Genomic DNA, 22451 nt, shown 5'->3' with positions numbered 1-22451 from the left:
ACATATATTGCAAACACGAGTAATAATCAGTTCATATATATATTACATTATATTCAGATTTTTTGTAATTGGTAAACTAATTACTATATCAATGTATACATTGTTATGATATGTTAGTTACTATCAATTTAATATCATAAAGAGCACTTGTAGGGCAACATAAACAAAATGATTTTGAATTTCTCATATCATTGAAGAGTGGGGATATTGTAATATATATCATGTTTTCTCTCTCTAACATGATTATAGCTAGAATGATATTTAACAAAAGAATTTAATTATCTAAATTAATATATCCAAATAAAGTCATAGATATTTAAAGAAGATAGTGAACGACGTACTTTTGAAACAAAACTACAATACATATATGATATATGGTAATATTTATTATCTATTTTAATTAATTATAGTATATAAATTCAAACACGTATTATGCATTGCTAAATGCTAGCTAGTCAACTTAATAATTTGTACAGTTAACTAAGTATTTTACAAGAATTATGTTCTTATAATCAATCTTTTTTTTCATATTTTTTAATTTCTTTAATTTAATTATGCATTTGGAATAATTAATATGAATAAAGTACGAACTTTTCTTTGAATACTTTTATACACTACATTAATTTAATTTAGGAATGTTAAATGAGTATCATATACATATTCCTTCATTGAAACTATTTCAAACACTTTAAAAACATATGTATTATTGATGAAGTTTTGACTTTACAATTTGTAATTAAATGATTGTTGATTGTGGCCTTAATAATTTATTGTTCATATAGTTATAATTACCACATATATTAGATGAAATTTTCAGAATAGGTTTGAAATGAATGAGTTTCATAAATTAATGCTTAAGGAATTGATGAGAGAAATGTTATTAATTTATACTAAATAAGAAAAATTATCATAACCAAATATCCAAAATAATACATATGTTTATTACCATTAACCAAACCCACATATACCATAAAATTTTAAGTAAGAAAAATAACCACCTTTGTATATTTTGTACCTTTTAATAATCTCTTCCTGCAAATTACCAAGTTTTGTAAAAATTAAGGTGCAGCAGAGGATGCCTAATTGCTAATTATTTTTATGAAAAAAGTACCGTTTTATTGTTTGTGTGAAACCCGCAAGGAATCAATTAAATTAGACGTGATCCAATCAATCAACTTAAGAAGTTTTCAAAACCCTCGTTCGACCCTATAGTAATTGGCGTTTCTGCACCTGGCTTTCCAACCAAAATAACGAAAATTCTTTTTTACATGTAAAAGAGAATCTTCTTAGCTTCTTACCCACTTCATTAAAGATAGTAGCAGAAGAAGATTCTCCTCTGCTGGGCTCCTTTATCACTCTTTTGGAGGGTGATTTTTTTTTTCTTCTCCCCTTTAAGCTTCGTGGGTTGTGTTCACTTAATTTAGAGTCGCAGAATTGGAACTAATAAGATATTCCTTTCTTGGAGGCAAATATTTTATTCTATATGGTGAGTGTCTCGTTTTTTAGATTAGATATTCCTCCCCTTCCCTGAATGCACTCAAATTCATGACAATTATGCAACTTTTTGGACTCAATGAGAAAGTTGCAAGGTTGTTTGATACTAAAACCTATTTGAATATGTGCTTTCCCTCTCCTTTTCTCCCTTTCTCTTTATTCACTGTGTTGGTAAGAATTATGTTGATGGTATATGCTCCCCCACAATTCAATGTCTTTTGATTAATTAATCATGATAGATTCATTAATTATTGCTGCTGAAACAGCAATTGAATACACGGGTATGAATGGATACCCACAAGACCTATGTTGCACTACAAGTGGCCAACATCTGCATCCATGCATGCATGTTAGTTTCATAAAATGATTTTTCTGATCATTCCTCGAGGATGATCAGCTATAACAAAATACAACCATAACATAATATACCATAGTTAGAACTAACATAATCTTATATATATATATATATATATATATATATATATATATATATTATGTTCATTTAATCCATAAAGGCAATCATATTTATAAATGATAAATTTATCCCTTTTTTATATTTAATTAATCTCTGCTTAAGATGGAATAAGACCTCTTTGATACATGACATGCATCCATGCATATATCCTTGTCCTTGTACTTAATCCCAAAGACTTTTGAAGCAAAAAATTCATGGATATATCCGGTAAAGCAAAAAAAAACTCTGGTGAAAAGAAGAAAAGCAACAAAGATAATACACCGTTAATGAGATCTTGATTTGAAATTGTTGGAGAATCTGAGTCTCATTTTGCGCATAGGCATAGCTCGTATGAAAAGAAAGCCAAAATAAAAGGAGTACAACGAGGGATAAAAAAAAAGAGAGAAAGGAGTACTAAAGAAAAAAAAAAGGGGGTAACAGTAAGAAGAATCACCTTTTGTATTAGTGATTTTGAATTCGTACAAAGAACACCCAGAGGTTCTAAAACCAGGCTCTAAGCACATGACCCTCTAATGTCAGACTCTCTGATTCCTTCTCTCATTTTTATTTTTATTTTTTACACTTCTTTTTATTTTTTATTTTTTGTTTTGCACTGGTTCTTTGTAGGAAGTTACTTCCCTCTGCTTTATCCCATTCTTTTTCTTTTCTCTCTCTTAAACCTGCTTTATTCCCATTGAACTCACCTCTAAAAAGAAGACGATCCTCCCTCGATCCTCCTTGTGTTTCAGAAACAACATTACCACCCTTTCTCTCTCTCTCTCTCTCTCATATCACAAAGGAAGAAGCCAAAGACCCTCTTTTGCTCTTGTTTGTTCCCACATACCAACCTGTTCCTACTTTGGCATGAACATATCTCACTCTCACACTGTGTGAACTTGCTAATAAGTTGGTTATAGCTATACACGTGAATTTAAAGAATGGAATCACCCTCAGAACTAAGCCTTGATTGCAAGCCTCAGAGCTATTCCTTGCTACTCAAATCATTTGGAGATCAGACTGATCAGACCTACAAGCTTGAAGAATTCCTCTCTCGCTTGGAGGAAGAACGTCTCAAGATTGATGCTTTCAAGCGCGAGCTTCCTCTCTGCATGCAACTTCTCACCAACGGTACAGAATTGAAATAACCCTTTTATAAACATCCACACCAAAACTAAATTCAAAATCCCATCCCCCAATAAACTAATCAAACATACAGAATCCAAAACCTTAAAGATTCAAGCTATCAATTCTAAATTAAATATAGATAAATAGATATAACACTAACAAACTCGATCAGATTTTTTTTCTCATTCAGATTTTTCTAATAAAGTCTAGTATTTATATATGATCAAACTTTATTATCTTCAAATCATCTTCTTCTATTCTGGCATCTCTTTGGTAAATTTCTCCTCTTTTTTTCCACCTTTAATCACGTACATATTTGTCTACTTTAATTGATTTATTTGAATGCTATTTAGATAGTGATCAGATATTAATCATTAAGGGTGGAAATAACATGCAACCATATGCATATTTTTTTCCCCAATAATATTCTTTTGTGCACACCAAGCAATTTAGTTAACTAACTAGGCACACAATTATTTTTGGTTGGAACAGCCATGGAAGCTTCAAGGCAGCAACTACAGGCCTATAAAGTAAACCATGGAACAAAGCCAGTTCTCGAAGAATTCATACCCATGAAGCACTTAGCCTCAGATCAAAGCTCAGAGAAGGCAACAAACATGTCTGACAAGGCAAATTGGATGACATCTGCACAATTATGGAGCCAAGCAAGTGAAGGAACAAAACAACAACCAACAATCACAACACCTAAAGAATCTGATATAGGCTTCAGCATAAGTCCAAAGCTGGCTCTAGACAACAAACAGAGGAACGGTGGAGGAGCCTTTCTTCCATTCTCCAAAGAAAGAAACTCTTGCCAGGGCTCTACATTGCGGCCTCTTCCTGAACTGGCTCTTGCCTATGCGGAGAAAGAAATGGAGGACAAGAAATTACGTCCAGAGGTAGAAATTAAGGGAGTTTCGTGCCAGAGTAAGAAGGAGAATTCGGGAAGTGATGGAACTGTGGTTGATCAAGGAAAAGGTGGTAGCCCAGTTGCATCGTCTCATGCAACAACAACCACAACCACTAGCAGTGCACAAACTCATAGGAAAGCTAGAAGGTGTTGGTCACCAGACCTGCACCGAAGATTTGTTAATGCCCTTCAAATGCTTGGTGGATCACAAGGTACATAAGTGATAAGCTTAGATAAAAATATATATGATCAAGCACTTGTTTGGTAACTCATTAGGACATGTTTTGCTTTCAGTTGGAACACCGATAGTCTGTTTCTGTTTCTGTTTCAAAAAGTAAACCTGAAAAAGTTCCTGTTTGATGTTTAGTTAGATTTATTCTAAACTGAGTTTTTTTTTTTAACTTAGTTTGAAATAAAAGATATTAGAAGGTTTTTGCAAAATCAATTTATAAAATAAAAAAATTAAATTGAATTTTGTAAATTTTAATCAAATACTTAATTTTAAGAAATATTTTTTTAAAAGTTAAGCAATAAAAATAGAACAATACTTTTTAATACCCCACTTTTCTAAATTAACATTTATGATTTTTTTTTATTTCTCTTCCTGTCATTTTATATTTGCTATCATATTTATAGTCTTCTCTATTTTATATAGGTGATAAATAGGTTTCTGAATCTCCAAAAATAATTTTTGATAAAAAAAAAGCCAGAAATAAACAATCAAACATGCACTAAGAACTAAGAAGGGTCCTTAATTTTGATTCAGAATCTCATAATGAATTGATTTGTTGACACAGTGGCGACCCCAAAGCAGATAAGGGAGTTGATGAAGGTTGACGGTTTGACCAATGATGAAGTTAAAAGCCATTTGCAGGTAAAATGTTACATTTTTCATTTTTCTGTTCAACTGTGCATGTGACAGACACAGGCATCTTTGTTGTTGTAGTTGTACTATTATCATGGCCACCATGACGTACCATTCTGCATTCCCAAACCAACATTTTGTAGTTAGTTTTGTTTCTGTTTCTTTCTTTTTCTGACACAAATTATTAATCTATAATTCCATTTCTTATTTATTTTGTTAACAGAAATATAGGCTTCACACAAGAAGACCCAGTCCAAGTCCTCAAGCGGTTGGAGCAGCACCACAGCTTGTGGTCCTCGGCGGAATCTGGGTCCCACCGGAATATGCCACGGCAGCACACACAGCCACCCCTACTCTCTACGGCGCCCACCCTACCTCCCACGCGCCGCCGCCACATTACTGCGCTGCCACTCCCATGCCACAAGACTTCTACACCACGGCGCCGCCACAGCCGCTGCTTCCGCCGCCTCCGCCGCACCACAACGCTCTGCACCACCTGCACATGTACAAGGCGGCACCGCACGGCCAAGGCTCGCCGGAATCCGACGTTCCCAGCAACGGAGAGCGATCGGAGAGTATTGAGGATGGGAAGTCGGAGAGTAGCAGCTGGAAGGGGGAGAATGAAGGGGAGAGGAAAGGGATTAGTAAAGGGAGCAATGGGAGTGAGATCACTCTCAAGTTCTAGGGTTTTAGAATTAGGGTTTTGCTTGCATCCCATAACCGATGCATGTTCAACTACTATTCATTATTGTTCAACAAAAATGGGAAAAAAAAAAACAAACTAAGTAGAACAAAATATCCTTAGCTGTACTTTTTGCATATGTTTCTGTGGTACTGCAGAGGGTAAAAGAGGCATAAAGGTGGACATTTGTTTTGTTTTGTTTTTTTTTTTTGTTCTTTACCGTATGTAAAGTATTGATGCTGTTATAGTGTTATGTATTGGCACACTAGTACTACATGGAGGGAAGAATTGGATTCTGATACTCTTGGCATTTTCTGGGTTACAAGGTTGCCCTTAAGTTTCACAATAATATCATTGTCCGTGACCGAAGGCTATGCTCTATAAAAGGATTTCCCAGTGTTACGTTTATGTGGACTATTTGGGAGAGTAGAAGGAATTTTAAGAACTAAAATAAAAGGAAGAAAGAAAGACAAATTTAGGCACATTTTATTGAGTGTTTAGAATATTGTTATCTAATTAAAATTAAAAATTTATTTTTATAATGAAAATTAACTTTTATTGTATGAGTTATCAATATAAAACTGCAATTTTAATTTTTTTTAAAAAAAACAGTTATAAAAGTTTCCAAAAAAATCACACTCAAATTTGTCTTTTAATTTTATTAAAGTTATCTAATCTGCCTCCAGCGAAATGATATGTTAATGTCTCATTTAGTTAGTAATTGATATTTAACTTCTGGACACCTTTTTGTTTAGGGATTAATTTTCATACTCTGTTGATCTAAGGACTAACTGAGTTTTTTTGTAAAGCAAATTGTGCACGGACTTGAATTCTCGGGTTTTGGATGCTAAAAATATTTACATGCCAGTGGTTGTGTAATTTCTTTGTTGTTGGAAAAAGTAACAGGCTCACTTTTAAAAGTAGAATGGGCTTAGGCCCCTTGTATTCAACACAAAGAAAAGGACAGGATCACAATCTCATACAACTATTCAAGCACTGGAGGAGTATTATCTTTCCAACTAGTAGGGGTCTTTTTCAAGCACACAAGTTTTACTTAATGTCATAATAGGTGCAGGAAGCATTTCGGGAAGTGCAGGAAGCAACTGCCATGGGTTCATTGGTTTTGAAAAATTAAAACAGAACTTTTGTTTTTTTTACATTAGTTGTCCTCGGCCTACAAGGTATATTGGTTGATTACCTCGTTAATGTTCGGGGAGCCATTGCAACGTCCAGTGATATATTTTATTTTTATGTTCAGATATAATCAACATAAAGATTGCTTAGAGTGTCGACTTCCCCTGCTACTAATCATCTTGGGTAATATACAATTTGCTTACTATCATACCATGTCCATGTTACCCACTGAATCTATTTTATACCAAGTCCATGTTATTCATTTTTTTTTTTTTGGCTGAATAAACCACCAAACTAGACATGGCTGATTTATAATTAATTAACCCAAATCACGCAAATTTTTCATACAAAGGATTCTGGGAATTGCTACGCGCACCATTCGTTTTGTTGGTACACTCAACGCACAACATATGTAATTTCCATATTGTCCTTCCGTAATTGGTTTCCGGATTCATACAAAGGACAATATGGAAATTACATATGTTGTGCTGGGTGTACCAACAAAACAAATGGTGTGCATAACAATTCCCAAGGATTCTTCAGCACTTAAAATAAAAATCCATATTGGTGAAAAGGTAGCTTACAGGATGTTAGAAGTTCAATCTTTAGTATTAACATTTACCATTATACCAAAAAACATTTTCCACTCTATAAACTGTGCCGTGCAACAGAACCAATTAGAGCCCCCAAACTCCCGCTGACCAAGCAGAGAAGCACATGCACAGATGGTCAGAAACGTCAGGTCATGCAATTCAATCCAGTGGAGTTCAAAAAGTCAGCTTGTTTTCTCTAGTGAAAATTTATGACACATGAAGTTACAATGTTTACCAACAACTTCACAGTATAAACAAAACTCTATTAATGCTATTTAGTAGAGACTGGAGTGGAATCGAAAAGGAAAAATAAAAAGAGAATTTATCCAGCCTTTTTTTCTTCTCCATATAACATTAAGGTATTCTATGCTAAACCCATTTTAAGCATCAATAACAAAATCTGAACCTCCGAAAGATATATTACAATCTACCATCAAGACTTCCATTTGTTAGTTGTCTATCCTTTAATTCATCACCATCAATCTCTGACATTGCTGTCACAATTAGAGCCTGCAAGCCGCAAAAAAGAAAATACTTAGTCATACTACCTGCACAATTTCATCACAACCATTTGGGACATGTGGAGATTGAGAAGAAAGGCAAGAAAGCAACTGGAATTATAGGAACAACTGAACTCTGCTAATTTAAGGCAACACCACATCAGACCATATTCATAATTTCAAAACAATAATGATGAGCAAACATCAGAGATCTTTCAAATCTCAACAGAGACCTATTTCAGCCATTTTCTTGATAATAAGGAATTCATTTCCTGCAAGTTGCTACTGCATTTTTCTTTATAAGTTCACACATGTATTTCAATTTCTCCATTTTTTTGCCACTGTAAAATTTATGGCATAAAATAGTTTTGTTTTGGACTTAAACATATTTTTAATCCTTGTAACTATGGTTAAGCTTGATTTTAGTCCTAAAAAAATTGTTGGTTTTGGTCCTCAAACTTCATTTCATTTTTTAAAAATGATCTGTTATTATTTAGTGATGATGTAACATGCACCTGTACAAGTCATGTAAACAACCATTATGAGGTGGCATGTATAGATGCATGTCATATCATATGATCACTGAGTAGTGAAAGGGACTGGTTTCAAAATTTTAAAATTGATGATGATCAAAACTAAAAAAAAAATGGAGGTCTAAAATCAAATTTAGCTATACCCAGGGACTAAAAACATATTCCTTCACTTTGGGTCCAAAGCTTAATTAATAGTGAGTGTACCCCACCCTTCCCTAGGATATCTTATCCTGTACATTTATACTTCTATAACTTTCTTTACTAAAATTCCTTATTCAAAAATAAATTGCATGTCTTTTTCCCGCAATGTAGCAATTTAAAAAGAAAAAAGAAAAATACCATATTTAATTTAAAAGATATATCATGGAAAAGATAAAAGAAATTTAAAAAAAATAAAGGGAGCAAAAACAAAATGAAACAACAGAAAAAAAATATTGAGATATATCTTTCATACAATTGCACTATAATGTTGAGTCGTTGACAGAAAATATTCAAGCAAGCACAACAATTTGAACATTTTATAAAGGGAGCATTTGTCATATATGTCTAAATAAAATTCATTACACAGAAACAGAATGCACAAAATCATATGAACTTGAAAAAATAGAATTCAAGATCACAATGTATAATGTATTCATTTTTTTAAAAAACACAGGACATACTTTGCAAATTCGTATATAAATCAGAATTATGTGGTGTTAAGACACAAACCTGAAGTTCTTTTTCGGTAGTTCTTAGTCCTTCTGTGCAATCATTTACTTGCAGAAAACATTTATGCAGCTGAACATCAATTGCCCAAACCCAATGTTAGCAATAGCATTCATGAATTTAATATTAGTATAGAGACTGCAAGTATCTAATGTATCACTGACCTTCATCAACTGCATCTGATGATATGAAGAGTTTTTCTTTGCATTGATCAGTGCATCCTCCAGTTTCTGCAGTAAATATCTTCCAGGTCAGAACATAATACATATTTTGTGTTCTGACTTCAGAGTAAGGACAAGCAATAAAGTAAGTTCCAAATGTGATGCATGGAAAATAAGAGAGAAGGTACCTTAGATTGCTTTTGTAATTCCTTAACATGGAGTCTTTTCTCTTCCAATCCCTCTTCCATCTGAGAAACCTGACAAGTCAAGAACTTCCACTTTCCAGCATCATCAACACATAGAAGTGGTAAAAATAACATATAGAGGGCTAGAGGACTTCTTAGTTAGAATTGAAAGACTTTTAAAGTTATATCCCAACTCAGCATGTAGTAACTAGTAAACATTGGGATTCTGTGAAGTCTTTGCATGCATTAGTATGCACCTCCAGAAAATGCAATTGTTCAGAACAAAACATTTGTCACACTATCATAAAGCTGCATACTAGTGTAGACTTGATCATTTAAAAAAAAAATTATCATTCATTCATGTGAATCAGATTAGCTTTAAAGAGATTACAAACCTCCTTTTTTAGTTGATCAAGCTGTTGAGTTGACCTCTCTAATTGAGCTTCTACCTGAGGTCCACACAAAGAATTAAAACAAAACAAAAAATGTAACACAATCAGATTCAATTTATTTTATGCCATTATGCAATCTGAACAAGCAAATTCGGAAATCCTCACATCTCAGAATCCACACACACGTTCACATTACCTGATCATTGTGAGTACCAGCTGAATCTGACGAAAGATCCATGCTATGTTGATTTGAAACATTCAAGCTGCGGGAAGAACACTAATAAGTCCAGCAGAAGATGCATGCACCAGAAGTCAACTAAAGAAAAATAGTTGGAAATCAACATATGTCAACGAAAATGGATAGAAATCTTACTCATTGTTTCTCCTTGACTGATCTTTTTTATCCTCATCAAAACTTCTATCAGGATCACTGGTCCTATCCATTTTCCTGACTATATTCAAATCTATGCTGTGTTCTCTATCCACATCTCTGTCATGTCCCCTGCTATGTTCTTGTTCATTTTCAATTCTATCTTCCTCTGGGTTCCAGACATTATCTAACATAGCATCCCTAGCTTGATCATAATCATGAATATGCTCAAACCTTCTATCCCTATCCTGATCACGGTCTCTAGACTTATCACAGTCTCGAGTCCAATCGCTGCTCCGATTCCTATATCCATCCCTATCATTATTATCATGATCATAATCTCGCTCTCGGTCTCTACCACAATCCCAATCTCCCTTCCTCTCATCATTTTGATAATAATAACGTTCTCTGCCAAAATTTGACCTGCCCCCACGAGCCCTCACCCCATTAACTTTAATCACACGCCCGTCAATGGTCTGATTCAGAACAACACAGTGTCAAATACCTAAAACTCATAAGCTAAGCACAATATGACAATTCATAACCAAACATTAACGACCCTATAACATCTAAAAGAAGATAAACTATTAAATTACATACTCTGCCATTCATGTCGTTGATGGCATCAATTGCAGACCTAGGATTTGTGAAAGTAACAAAACAATAGCACTTGCCCCTAGTGCGTTGGTCGTTGATTATCTGAAGGAAAAAAAAGTTGGCAATTAAAACGGAAACCCAATGAGTGGAATTGATTATTTGTGAAAGGAATCAGATAAATAAAGTGGCGAAACAGTAAGTTGGTTAAAACCCTAAAAGAGATAAGAGTTAGAAAAGTGGACCTTAACATCAAGGATGGCGCCATACAAATTGAAGACTGTGCGAATGGTTTGTTCGGTGGCGTCGTAGGGAAGGCCCCCTACATATATGGAGCTATCATCGTCCATTGTCATTTTTCCTTTTCTGCTACCTTACCTTATTCTCTTTGCATTCTATCACTTCACTTCTTTGCTTCAACCTTCTTGCTCCTCACTATCCCATAATAAATCCTTACTCAGTCAACCCCCACTTTCTACTTCACTCAAATTCTATTTCAATTTTCAAATGTCTAATCAAGTCTTGTAATTTGTAAATAAAGACTTCCTACTCAGTATTATTATATTTTTAAAATTAAAGAGTGTAAATCAGGGATTACTTTAGGTTAACAAAAAAATTTGATTTCATATCCTGAATATATAATTGCATTAAAAAAACTAAATGTGTAATGGTATGAGTATTTTAAAAAATAATTGTTTATAAAATTAAAATTGATCAAGCATACACTTAAAGCATGCTTATCTCGAAGCAGGAAAAAAAATGTTTGCGTTTCTTTTGTTTTTGTTTTTGTTTTTGCTGTCTTTTACTTTCTTCGTGTAAAAAAAAAAATGTTTATGTCAATTCGTTCGTTAACGACTTACACAATAGTAGATGAAAGCATAGTTACCCGAGCAACATTTTTTGGCGGTCAATTTTAAGCAGTTTTGTGTGAGCATTAAGCAACCAATGATAAGGGACATAGTCGTGCATTTTACAGCTGCAAATACTTCTGATTTAAATAATAGTTTCAGTGTACTTTTGGTCAAATGTTAAGGGACATAGTCGTGCATTTTACAGCTGCAAATACTTCTGATTTAAATAATAGTTTCAGTGTACTTTTGGTCAAATGTTTTATTACCTTAGATTTGGTTATTGTTCCTTTATTTTAAAATTTTAATTATAAATAAATAGCTAAATTTTAGTTCACAGGAAAATATTGTAATTACTTAGGGGAAAGGGAGATATTTCGTGCATCTCTATCTTTCTCAACGATAAAACATAAAATAAAAGAGAGAAATAAATGAAGTTAGGTAGAAAATGGGAATGTGTAGTTACTTTTATAAAATGAGTGGTAATTGTGGGGGTAATTTAGTTTTAAAAAGGATAACCAAAACTTCTTATTTCTTTTATTATCAGTTATAAATAATAAAGAAAAACAATATTATATAAATTGTTTTGTTTTTGTTCATATATATATATATATATATTCCTCTCCTCACTTCAAACTCAAGAGACCCTCCTTAGGGCTGCATGATGAATATTCTAAACTGAAGACCATGGGTATCATTTCTGTGCTGATGATGGACTCTGTGTATTATTCCCTACTAAGAATGTTCTGTAGTCTGGGCCAAAATATTGTGGGCTATTTCTGGTAGTGGAATGGAACGGAAGCTTCACGGCTTTTACTTCCAACACCTCTCTTTTTGCTTCTTGCATATTCTAAAACACCCAAACAGACAAAACTACCCCTCCACCCAACCACCCAACACCACCGCTCCACATAAATACCACCACCCAACACCTAAATAAAGTGATAGCATACCTCGATTTAGAATAAAGTGATAGCATATTACTCCTAAATAAATAAAAAGAAATAACACGAGCCTTGGGCACTACACCATTTTGTTGATGTGAGGATTTTATTGGTGAGCCATATGTAAGTAGCGTTGTAAGTGTTTAGTGAACCCTAAAACTGTTATGAACCTAGTGAATCCTCCAAATCCAACTCATTTAAACTTTTGCTAAAAAAATGTGTGTTTTGCCATATACGTTAATTAGACTAATTTATTAACTTATGAACACCATTTAGCTTTCTTTCCGTTAGTATCCTTTGTGTTCATAGTTAGTAGCTCTATTTTATGATTTATCCGACTAAACGGTCAATTTTGAATAAATATACATAGATACTCATGTGTTATGTGAGACCTTGAGGAAGAAAAAGAGAGAAGAAAGATAAATATAAATATGATATATGATATGATTTGATAGAAAAAAGATAAAGAGAAAACAAAGATTTTAATTAGATGTTTAAAATTTATGAGTATCTAAATATAAACACTCCTCAACTTTAGCTGTTAGTTGAGGGTGATAGCCTATATGTAATATGTAGTGTAAGTTCTGAAATTCTTACTCTTTGGTCATTTGAGAGAACATTTGATACCCAACACAAGTTGCTCAACTCATAGTCATAGTCATAGACCCCTAAAAATAAAATTGTAGAATATACTAGATCAACAGTTTGCCCTGTCCCACAAGTACTCTTGCTTTTGTTGCATTCTATCTCTTTTGTTAAAGTGAGAAATGATGAGCATAAAGAAAGGCCAATAAGTTGAGGTAATCAATGCAAAGCAAGGCTTTCTTTAACTTCATATGTTATTCAAAGCACGACATGTACCAGAATGATTGCAACTATGATATGGATAACCACCCACCTGATACTGAGAGCGATTTTACATATATGCATGTTGCCTTGTTCGTTTGCTTGGTGTAAATCATTACACAAACTTTACCAATAAATTAATCAGGACAAAAAGTTTAAAAGACCAATGCCTTTAGCATTTGTCCTTTATATAAATAAGTACACCTTTCCTTCCCCTCCTCCGAGTGTAATGACATGATGCTGGTAGTAGGCCTCTGGTTTTAAAACTTGTGGTTGGTGGCTATTAGCATAGGATGAACTAAAATTAATTTCAATTAACATTACCACTTTGCAAAAGCCAGCACAGAGGCCACCATAAATTAAGCACCACAAAATTTGTAACATCTCATTTTTCATAAAACAAAAAAAATAAATAAAGATTTTAAAAAATAAAAAAAATTAATTAATTAAATAAACAAGGAAAAATAGTTTTATTAATTAAAATAATAGTTTTAAGGTAAATAAAATAATATATGTTCTTAAAAAATAAAAATGATGTTTTATTTATTCATTTGATAAAAGGTAAAATAGAATTCTTTTTTATAAAATAATAAAATAAAGTAAATAATAAGCTAAGAATACCTAGTTATAAATAGAAATATATTAGATCAGTTTTTATAATTATGATACATCTTTATGCTCTCTCTTCTTTCAAATTCTTATTTCCTTTCTTTTCTCTCAAAACTCTTTCTTCTTCCCGAAACACTCAAACTTGTCTCAGTAAAACTATAACCTCAGACTCGTCGATCGTTGAATCATCTCGAAATTTAAACACCACGTTTGGAACTCATGTTTACACGTCCCCACCATTGGGATTTTCGAAATAATATTTGTGGTGAGAGAAATGTCTCTCGCACGTAGTTCTCTTTTTCCTACTTACACTCAAACATTTCTCAATAAAACTAATATCCTTGATTCATTAACTGTTGGATTATTGTTAAATTTGAACAACAGGATCAAAACTCATTTTTTCACATCCCCACCATAGAGATTTCTGAAATAATGTCTTTGGTAAGAGAAACATTCATCACACGGAGACAATGAAATGGAGGCTCTAATCTCTTCTCCTTCTCTCTAACGCTTGGAAATCCTAGTAGAGCAACCAAAAGCTTGAGGAATCTTAGGGAACCGCTAGAGACATCGCTATCGCTACCAGACTACACACGTGAATCCGCTTAGAGGTAAGAGATGAGTTTATCGCAATTAGGGTTACAATGAACATGTGTAAGGATCCTTAGAGGATCAAATTAGGATTTATTCTGGAATGTTTGCTAATAATTGCGAAATTTGAGTTAATTTGATAGTCAATTTTGGCTAAGAATGATTACAATTTCTTCACTTTACTGTTGTTTTTAATGAAATAATGAAGAAATTAATATCATTATAATTTTTTACCAGCAGGAATAAAAAGAAGAAAATTTCAAGTGCTTTAGAGGAAAATTGATGCAAAAACGTGAAGAAAAAGCTGAAGATTGGGATAGCTCGATTAGCGTACAAGACAAGCCCAACACGTCTCCTCGCTTAGCGGCCAACTCAGTTTAATACAAAGAAGGCCTCCGAAGAAGCCCAAAGGCGCGCTTAGTGCAAAAACCCGTGCTAAGCACGCGGTCGCGTGGAAATTAAGCTACCTTAAGCCTATAAAAAAGAGTAGGAAATAAAGGAAAAAGACACACTGAGATACCAATCCGTACACACCTACAAATCGAGACACCGAGACTTAGAGTTATCTAATGAATAAATCCTAAGTCTGAGTATCTCAAATAGGGGAAGCCCTTTATCTATGTCCATTATCTCCATCTCCTCCTCTATCCATCCTTCTTCTTCTATCCACATTAGTCCCTAAAATGTAAAGTCTCTCATGACAATGAGAGGCTAAAACCCAATTATTGGGAGCCTAGCAACCAAATGCCCTTATAACGTAATGTTTCCCTATTATCTATTTAATGCAATACCATTTTTTTATTGTTTCTTTCCTATGCTTTATTGTTGTTGTGTGGCTTGATCATCCATGCATTAGTTTTAGGGGTTATACATTGGGAAATGATAATTTCTAAAGATCTAGGAAATGGCATCTAAACAATTCATTGCTAGGGATACAATGACTTTGTTTTTCCTCTGCATACAACTCTATGCTTCATGCGATTTAATATTCTATCTTTGCAAAGATATTTGGGAGATAATAGATAAATTAGTCTCTTCATCGTGAGAGATCATTATTGAGTGTCTTAGTAGATGTGGTGGAAATTGGAAAAGCATTAAATAGCGAAAAATATTAATAATATATCAATGGTAGTTAGGCATGCTAGGCCCCAACATATTTTAAATTCTGAATTCATTTTTTACCATTATCTTTAAATTGGGTTTGCATTAATCTAAGTACAAATAAAGTTTTTATGGATTCGACACTCAGATTTTCGAGTATTTTACTACTTGAGACAAATTGGTGCACTTGTCAACGAGTTAACAAGTTTTTGGTGTCGTTGTCGGGGACTTTGTTTTTCCAACTTGGCTGTTTGCATATTCCAATTTTAAAGCAATAAGTTTTTATCTTTTAACTTTTTATTTTTATTTTTTCAAAAAAAAACTATTTTTCAATTTTTCTTTCTTCACTCTTATATTTTTTACAAAAAAAAAAAAAAGAAATATCTTTTTCTTGTGAGTCTATGCTTGCAGGGTGGAACCTCAGAAAAACTTGATCCATGGAAGATATTATAAGGAGGTGGACTAAGCATCTTGAAAGCACACGATTAGGGGTCAGTCACCCACCACTCGTAAATTGTGAGTTTTGTGGAGGAGAACATTTCAATAACAATTATTATCTCTACTCCATGGAAAATTCTTGGTGGGGACAAGAGTTACACCCTTACAATCAATATGAAGAAAAAAAAAACTTTCTAATCTGGAGAATGTGTTTATGCAATTCATGGAAACATCCCAAGCTAGCTTCGAAGTTAATCAAAACTCAATCCAGAATCAGGAAATTCAGGTTGGTAAGAGTTACTCCATGGAAAATTGTTGGTGAGAGCAAGAGTTACAACCCTACAATTTTTCATTGTCGGTGGGAGCAAGAGCAAAATAGAGTGACTCTGACTGGTCTCCCTATGATTTTACCTAGTGAGAGTAACTTGACTTACTAGTGTGTGGTTTGTCTTGTCATGTACTCCTGGGCGCTCGACGAGATTTTTCACTAACATGATAACACATTGCATATAAGATTGAGTCTTGGTATATTTATTGCATAAGCTTGTGTATTGATTGATATTGATTGGTTGAGTGATATTATGTTTTGATCCTTTAGTACATGAATGATGTGAAAATGTGTGAGACGTGTAGTGTTGACATGTGATGTTAGGCGATAAGTGTTGGAGTGACATGAGCTATTAAATATGATAATTCACTCTCTGTGTGTTATTTGTATTTGGGTCCTGTGATAATCTCGAACTTTATGTTAATAGGAGCATATGGTTAGGTGGATGACTATAGAGAATCCCATGCTAGAGGACAGTGAAACACAATGCTCTGGTAGGATGTGACATTGGGACATAGGATTCTATATTAATTGCATGAAGTTCTGGACACATAGTCTTTATCATTTTGTTTCATATGATGAGTCTTTAGTTCATTTGGAGTTTTGGACAACCTTGTTTTAGGTCGGAGATGTGTTCATACCCTTATTTGATATGTTTTTAATTTGATGATTAATGCGAATGTGAAATTTTTACTTACGTGAACTCCTTTATATTTATTAAATAAAATTATTTTAATTACTTATACATTTTCATATATAATATTATATAAATATATATATTGGGTTATAGGATGTCACAAAATTAACATTATCCTCTTCTTTCCTATCTAACTATCTCTCTTAACTCTCTTTCTCAGTATATAGCCCATCTATCTAGCTAGACAATGGCGGTGACATCATTTAATCATTATCACTCTTAAAGTTTTTTTTTTTTTTTGTGTTCGTAGTTTCTCATTTTATACTTATAATTACAATTTTATTGATTTTTATCATAAAAACTGTTTCCAAAACTAAGTAATTCAAATATACAATAACTTATGTATAAAAAATATAGAATAACTTCAATGCACGGATAATTCTCATATTATCACTTAATGATAGATTGATACATTATTAAAATATTTAGATTTTTTAAATGATTTGTTTGGTAATAACTAACGGATGGTGGATAAGTTAACTTTTAGGCTGTAGCATATGGCTTAAAATTAACAATGATAGAAGATGGATCACTTGAAAGTGGAGGAGCTTATAGCTAATAGGGGATTAGTTAACTAATTAAATTTGAAGTGTTTGGTAAATTAGCAATTAAAATAGTTAATAAATATAAAAACATGTATGTTTATACAAATGACATATCATATGAGAATGATCATTTTATGTGAAAATGACAATGGTCATTTTTATTCGTTAGATTAAAATAAAAAGTTAAAATTAGAACATTTTAAATTCAAATTAAAGCCTTATTTAATCATAAAATCCTTATAAAATTTATTAAACAGAAAATTAAATATTTTAAAATTTTAATTTATGTTAAGATTATCAGCACAACTATCACAATAATTGTCATCATGACCAACATCATTGCCATCAACATGGCTGTCATTGCCGTTGTCGCCATCGTCATTATGTTGGTAACAATGATGGTGATCATGATGACAATCATGGTGATAGTTGTGATGATGATTTTGACGTAAATTAATTCTTTAAAATATTTAATTGTCTGTTTGGTAAATCTTATAGAAATTCTATGATTAAATTAGGTTTTAATTTAAATTAAAAATATTTTAATCTTGACATTTCATTTTGATCTAACGGATGAAAACCATCATTATATATATATATATATATAAGAATGGTCATCTTATGTGAGAATGAGAATAATAAATCTCAACCGTTAAATTAAAATAAAAAGTTAATATTAAAATATTTTAAATTCAAATTAAAGTTTCTTGTAAAATCTCTAAAAGATTTATCAAACAAAAATTAAAATATCTTAAAGATTTAATTTATGACATCCTGTAATATCTCAAATCTATTATCACCATTATCATGATCGTTTCCGTCACAACTGTTATAATTGTCACCACAACCACCGTCAACTACCACCACCATGACTATTTTCACCATTACTACCCTCCTCACTATTATGATCGTTGTCACGACCACTAATATGATCTTTGGTCGTTGTCACCACCACCATCGCCCGTGGTGACAGAGATCATGTTAGTGGCGACGATCACGATGGTGGTGATTATTGTGGTAACGATTTTGACATAAATTATTTTTTTCTTTGATAAAGAATATAAATTAAATCTTTAAGATATTGAATTTCTTATTTGGTAAATCTTTTAAAGATTTATGGTTAAATAAAACTTTAATTTAAATCTAAAATATTTTAATTTTGACATTTCATTTTAATATAACTGTTAAGATTAATCATTTTTATTCTCACATAAGATGGTCATTCTCATGTAATATGTTCTCTTTCTTTATATATATATATATAAAAGACATATCATATGAGAAGAAGTCATTTTATATGAGAGCGAGAGGATTAAATTTAAATCATATAATCAAATATGAATCGTAAATATTTGATGTCATGAATCTAATTATTTAAAAAGGATGGATCGTTGTTCTAGGAATGAATCTAGACGAGTAGACAGATTCTGCTAGTTCATACTCATTGGCACTAGCACGATTTAGTGTTATGGTGTTTGAGCCCCTCCCTAAGTTAAAATATATATCATCCAAGAATCTTCTACATCCCTTTTGTTGAGAAAAAAATAAAATAAAAGGCTTAACTGTAAAAAATAGTTCTCTTATTTATACCAACTCACTAGATCGATTTTCCTATAATTTAATTCACCAATTGAGTCCCCTTTGTTTTTCAATCTGGCTATTTGAATCTCCAGCCTCGAAATTTGATGTTGACTGTCACGTGTCATAATTTTTTTATGACTCGTGACCATCCCCATTAACAATCAACGTCCAATTTTGGATTGGAGACTCAAATAATCAAATTGAAAAAAAAATAAAATAAGAAACTCAATTGGTGGTGAATTAAATTATAGGAAACTAATTTAGTGAGTCGGGATAAACAAGGGAATTGTTTTTACAATTAAGCCAAAATAAAAATGGTTTTGATGTTTCAAAATATCTTGTTATGTTGTGAATTTTTTAGGAATGCACAACACTGGCTAGTTCTGTTTTTTACAGGTTTAGGGGTTGAAATCTGTTTTTTTTTTTTAAGTATGGATGTGTTATATTTTCTGTTTTTCCAAATATTCCTTAATACAGCTGGTTCTTTGTCAGTATTGGTGCTACACGAGCTAGATTGTTATAATTCACTTTATCATCTATATAATGTAATTGTGTAGGGATTGGTTTCTTTATTGGTTAGTTTAATACAGGTCTCTAATTAGTGGATTATGAGAAAATTAACAGGCTAAATTTACCACTACTTATGTTCGGTTGATTAGATAGGAGGTACATGCATCTTAATTCTAATATCAATCACCATTCATAAGGTAATACAGAGGTAACCCACTATATATATGTTGGATGTGTAATAAGGCAAAAGAATGCCACGAATGATGTATTTGGTTTAGGGAATGCAAATAGAAAAAATAAAAATAAAAAAATAAATTAAAATAAAGTATAAAAGATATGAGTTTTATCAAAAAATATAATATTTTTCTCATATATTATTTTTTTCTTTTCTTTCAAATAAATCATAAAAAAGTGGTTAAAGGTTAAAAACACTGTTGTGATGATTTGTCTGGAAAAAAATAGTTCATAACGTAAATGGTCTTTAACCTATTACAAAAGTAATGGTCCTTTTTAATTAAGAGATAAATAAATTACTAGAATTCACAGAGCGAATTAAGTACTTAAATGGTGTTAGATATTTGAACCCTAGCTAATTACTCAAGTGGTGCTTTGAACGAAAGAGCATCTAAATCAGTACTGTTATGGTGAGATTGATGGATACCCCCGAACCCGATAATCATTCTGGCCTTTATGGACATGCATTGCAACGTTTTGTCAATCATTCTCCCGTTTTGGTGGGTCAAGCTGCGTGCAACATTCCACATCCTTATAAAAGAAACACAATCATTTCTCCCTTTGACTTCAAAAGTGCGTACCTTCTTTATTCCCAATTGATTTCTGTCAATTTTCATTTATTATTATTTTTCTTTTAAATACTACTACTATCATGTAAAATTAATTTTAATTTAAATCTTTATATATTACATTCAATCAAATATATCTTAATTTCTATCTTAGATCAATTTAAATTTTGATCAATCTTAAATTAAAATGTTGTTTTTTTATTTTTAATTTTAATTAAATACATCAATAAATGACATGTTATAATTTAGGTTAAAATGTAATATTTGTCTTCCTCTTTTCTTGAATTTATGTTTTTAGTTTCTTTATTTTTTAATTAAGATATTTTATCTTTTATTTTTAAAATATTTATGATTCTGATCTCTATTTTTTAAGTGAGATATTTCATTTTTCAATTTTTAAAAATTTATAATTTTAATTTTTGTGTCCAGTTTTAAACATCGATTTATGTTTTTTTATAAACATTGAATGAGAGTGTTTATTTGTTATGCATGACTAATGTTTTTTAATTATTTAATTATTAATAATTTTAATTTATTAAAAAAATTAAAAAAATACAAATCAATAAGTCTGACATTGAGTAAAGAGACTAAAATAACAGATTTTTTAAAAATAGAGAATAAAATATCTCAATTAAAAAATAAATAGATTAAAATCACATGTTTTTAAAAATAGGAAAATAGAAATTATATTTTAATCTATAATTTAAATAATTTGTTTTCATAACTTTTCGGAAAATTTTAAGGTTTACCTCTTTAGCATGCCATTATGGGATTTAAATGGTAGAACTTTTTTTACGAACAACAAAACAAATGGGTGAACTTTTTTTATCCCTTGCTGATTTATTTAAGAATCATGTTTTAGGTGTTGTACATTAGCATCAAATGGGCTAAAGCTCATTTCAGAAAAGTTTCGCTAACAATCTTATAATTTTGTGATGAATTATGATCATTTTATTTTATATATTTTTTGCTAGGCATTTGCAAAATATTGTTTCTAGTTTAAGTATAATATGTAACGGATTAACTTGTGTTGTGTTCTTAAGACAACAGCTCTTCTTATTTTGTTCGTTGAGGCCAATCCTCATAACTTAGTTTTGGTTGAGTGGATCGAAGTTGCCAAAAATTCAGTCTAAAATTTAAATATAATGAGTTTCGCATTTTTAGATGTAATGTTTAAAAGATAATAATTATAATTTTCACATTTCAAATGTGATTCTTTCACCCTTAAACAAATATCCAAACATATGCTAATAGTGTAACCGATCAAATCAAACCTGCATATGATAACTTTTTTTTCTCTAGCTTGTGTAAATAATGCAACTATAGTCTCGTCTAATCATCCAGCTTGTCTGACCCAATAAATTACAAATCCTTCACATTACTTCATGCATATCTTACGTAACATCCATATTTGAGAGGTAAAAAACAAATAATGAGAAAGAAAAGAGTCAATAATTTGTAGAAGAGGAGTTTGGTTTCTCCCCTCACGCATAGGATCCCTCTTTTGTCAAATTTACTCATATTATAAGAAAAAAAAATACAAAATAAGTATAGCAGTAACACTCACAAATAATTGTGCATGCTTTATTAATTATTATTTTTACATCTTTATCTTTAGTAACAATCACTACAACATAATTAGTTTTTAATAGCATTTAAAAATGTTGTTAAATTAAATATAAGAGGGTATCTTTTACTCCCTTCGATTTTAAATATAAGAAAAATACATGTTTTTTTTGTCTCATGAAAATTTCAAGTAATTTTATTTTATTTAACATTATTATTTTTAAAATATTTTTCATTTAATTGATGTTATAGTTTCTGCTTCTTATCCTTAATATAAGTTATAATGAAAAATAAATTAAACAAAAATTAATTAGAATTAATACAATTAAGTTAAAAGTAGTTAG

General features: G+C 31.6%; 2 protein-coding genes across 2 annotated transcripts; one reads left to right on the top strand and one right to left on the bottom strand.

Annotated features, from left to right (window-relative positions):
• Positions 1-2396: 2396 nt before the first annotated feature.
• Positions 2397-5826, top strand: LOC114392940 (myb family transcription factor EFM-like). The gene is made up of 4 exons (XM_028354204.1): positions 2397-3076; positions 3566-4195; positions 4781-4857; positions 5072-5826. The coding sequence occupies exons 1-4, from the start codon at positions 2887-2889 to the stop codon at positions 5531-5533; spliced, it is 1359 nt and encodes a 452-aa protein (XP_028210005.1). The 5' UTR covers positions 2397-2886; the 3' UTR covers positions 5534-5826.
• Positions 5827-7390: 1564 nt separating this feature from the next.
• On the bottom strand, positions 7391-11222 carry LOC114392138 (glycine-rich RNA-binding protein RZ1B-like). The gene is made up of 9 exons (XM_028353177.1): positions 10946-11222; positions 10707-10805; positions 10110-10582; positions 9933-9999; positions 9740-9793; positions 9348-9416; positions 9163-9228; positions 9002-9070; positions 7391-7767 (listed from the first exon to the last, which is right to left on the bottom strand). Exons 1-9 carry the CDS (start codon positions 11054-11056, stop codon positions 7678-7680), a joined length of 1098 nt encoding a protein of 365 aa, XP_028208978.1. The 5' UTR covers positions 11057-11222; the 3' UTR covers positions 7391-7677.
• Positions 11223-22451: the final 11229 nt, after the last annotated feature.

This window comes from Glycine soja, chromosome 17, assembly GCF_004193775.1.
Source record: "Glycine soja cultivar W05 chromosome 17, ASM419377v2, whole genome shotgun sequence".
Classification (NCBI taxonomy): domain Eukaryota; kingdom Viridiplantae; phylum Streptophyta; class Magnoliopsida; order Fabales; family Fabaceae; genus Glycine; species Glycine soja.
Note: the sequence above shows the minus strand (reverse complement) of the source record. Positions and strands in the feature narration are given on the sequence as shown.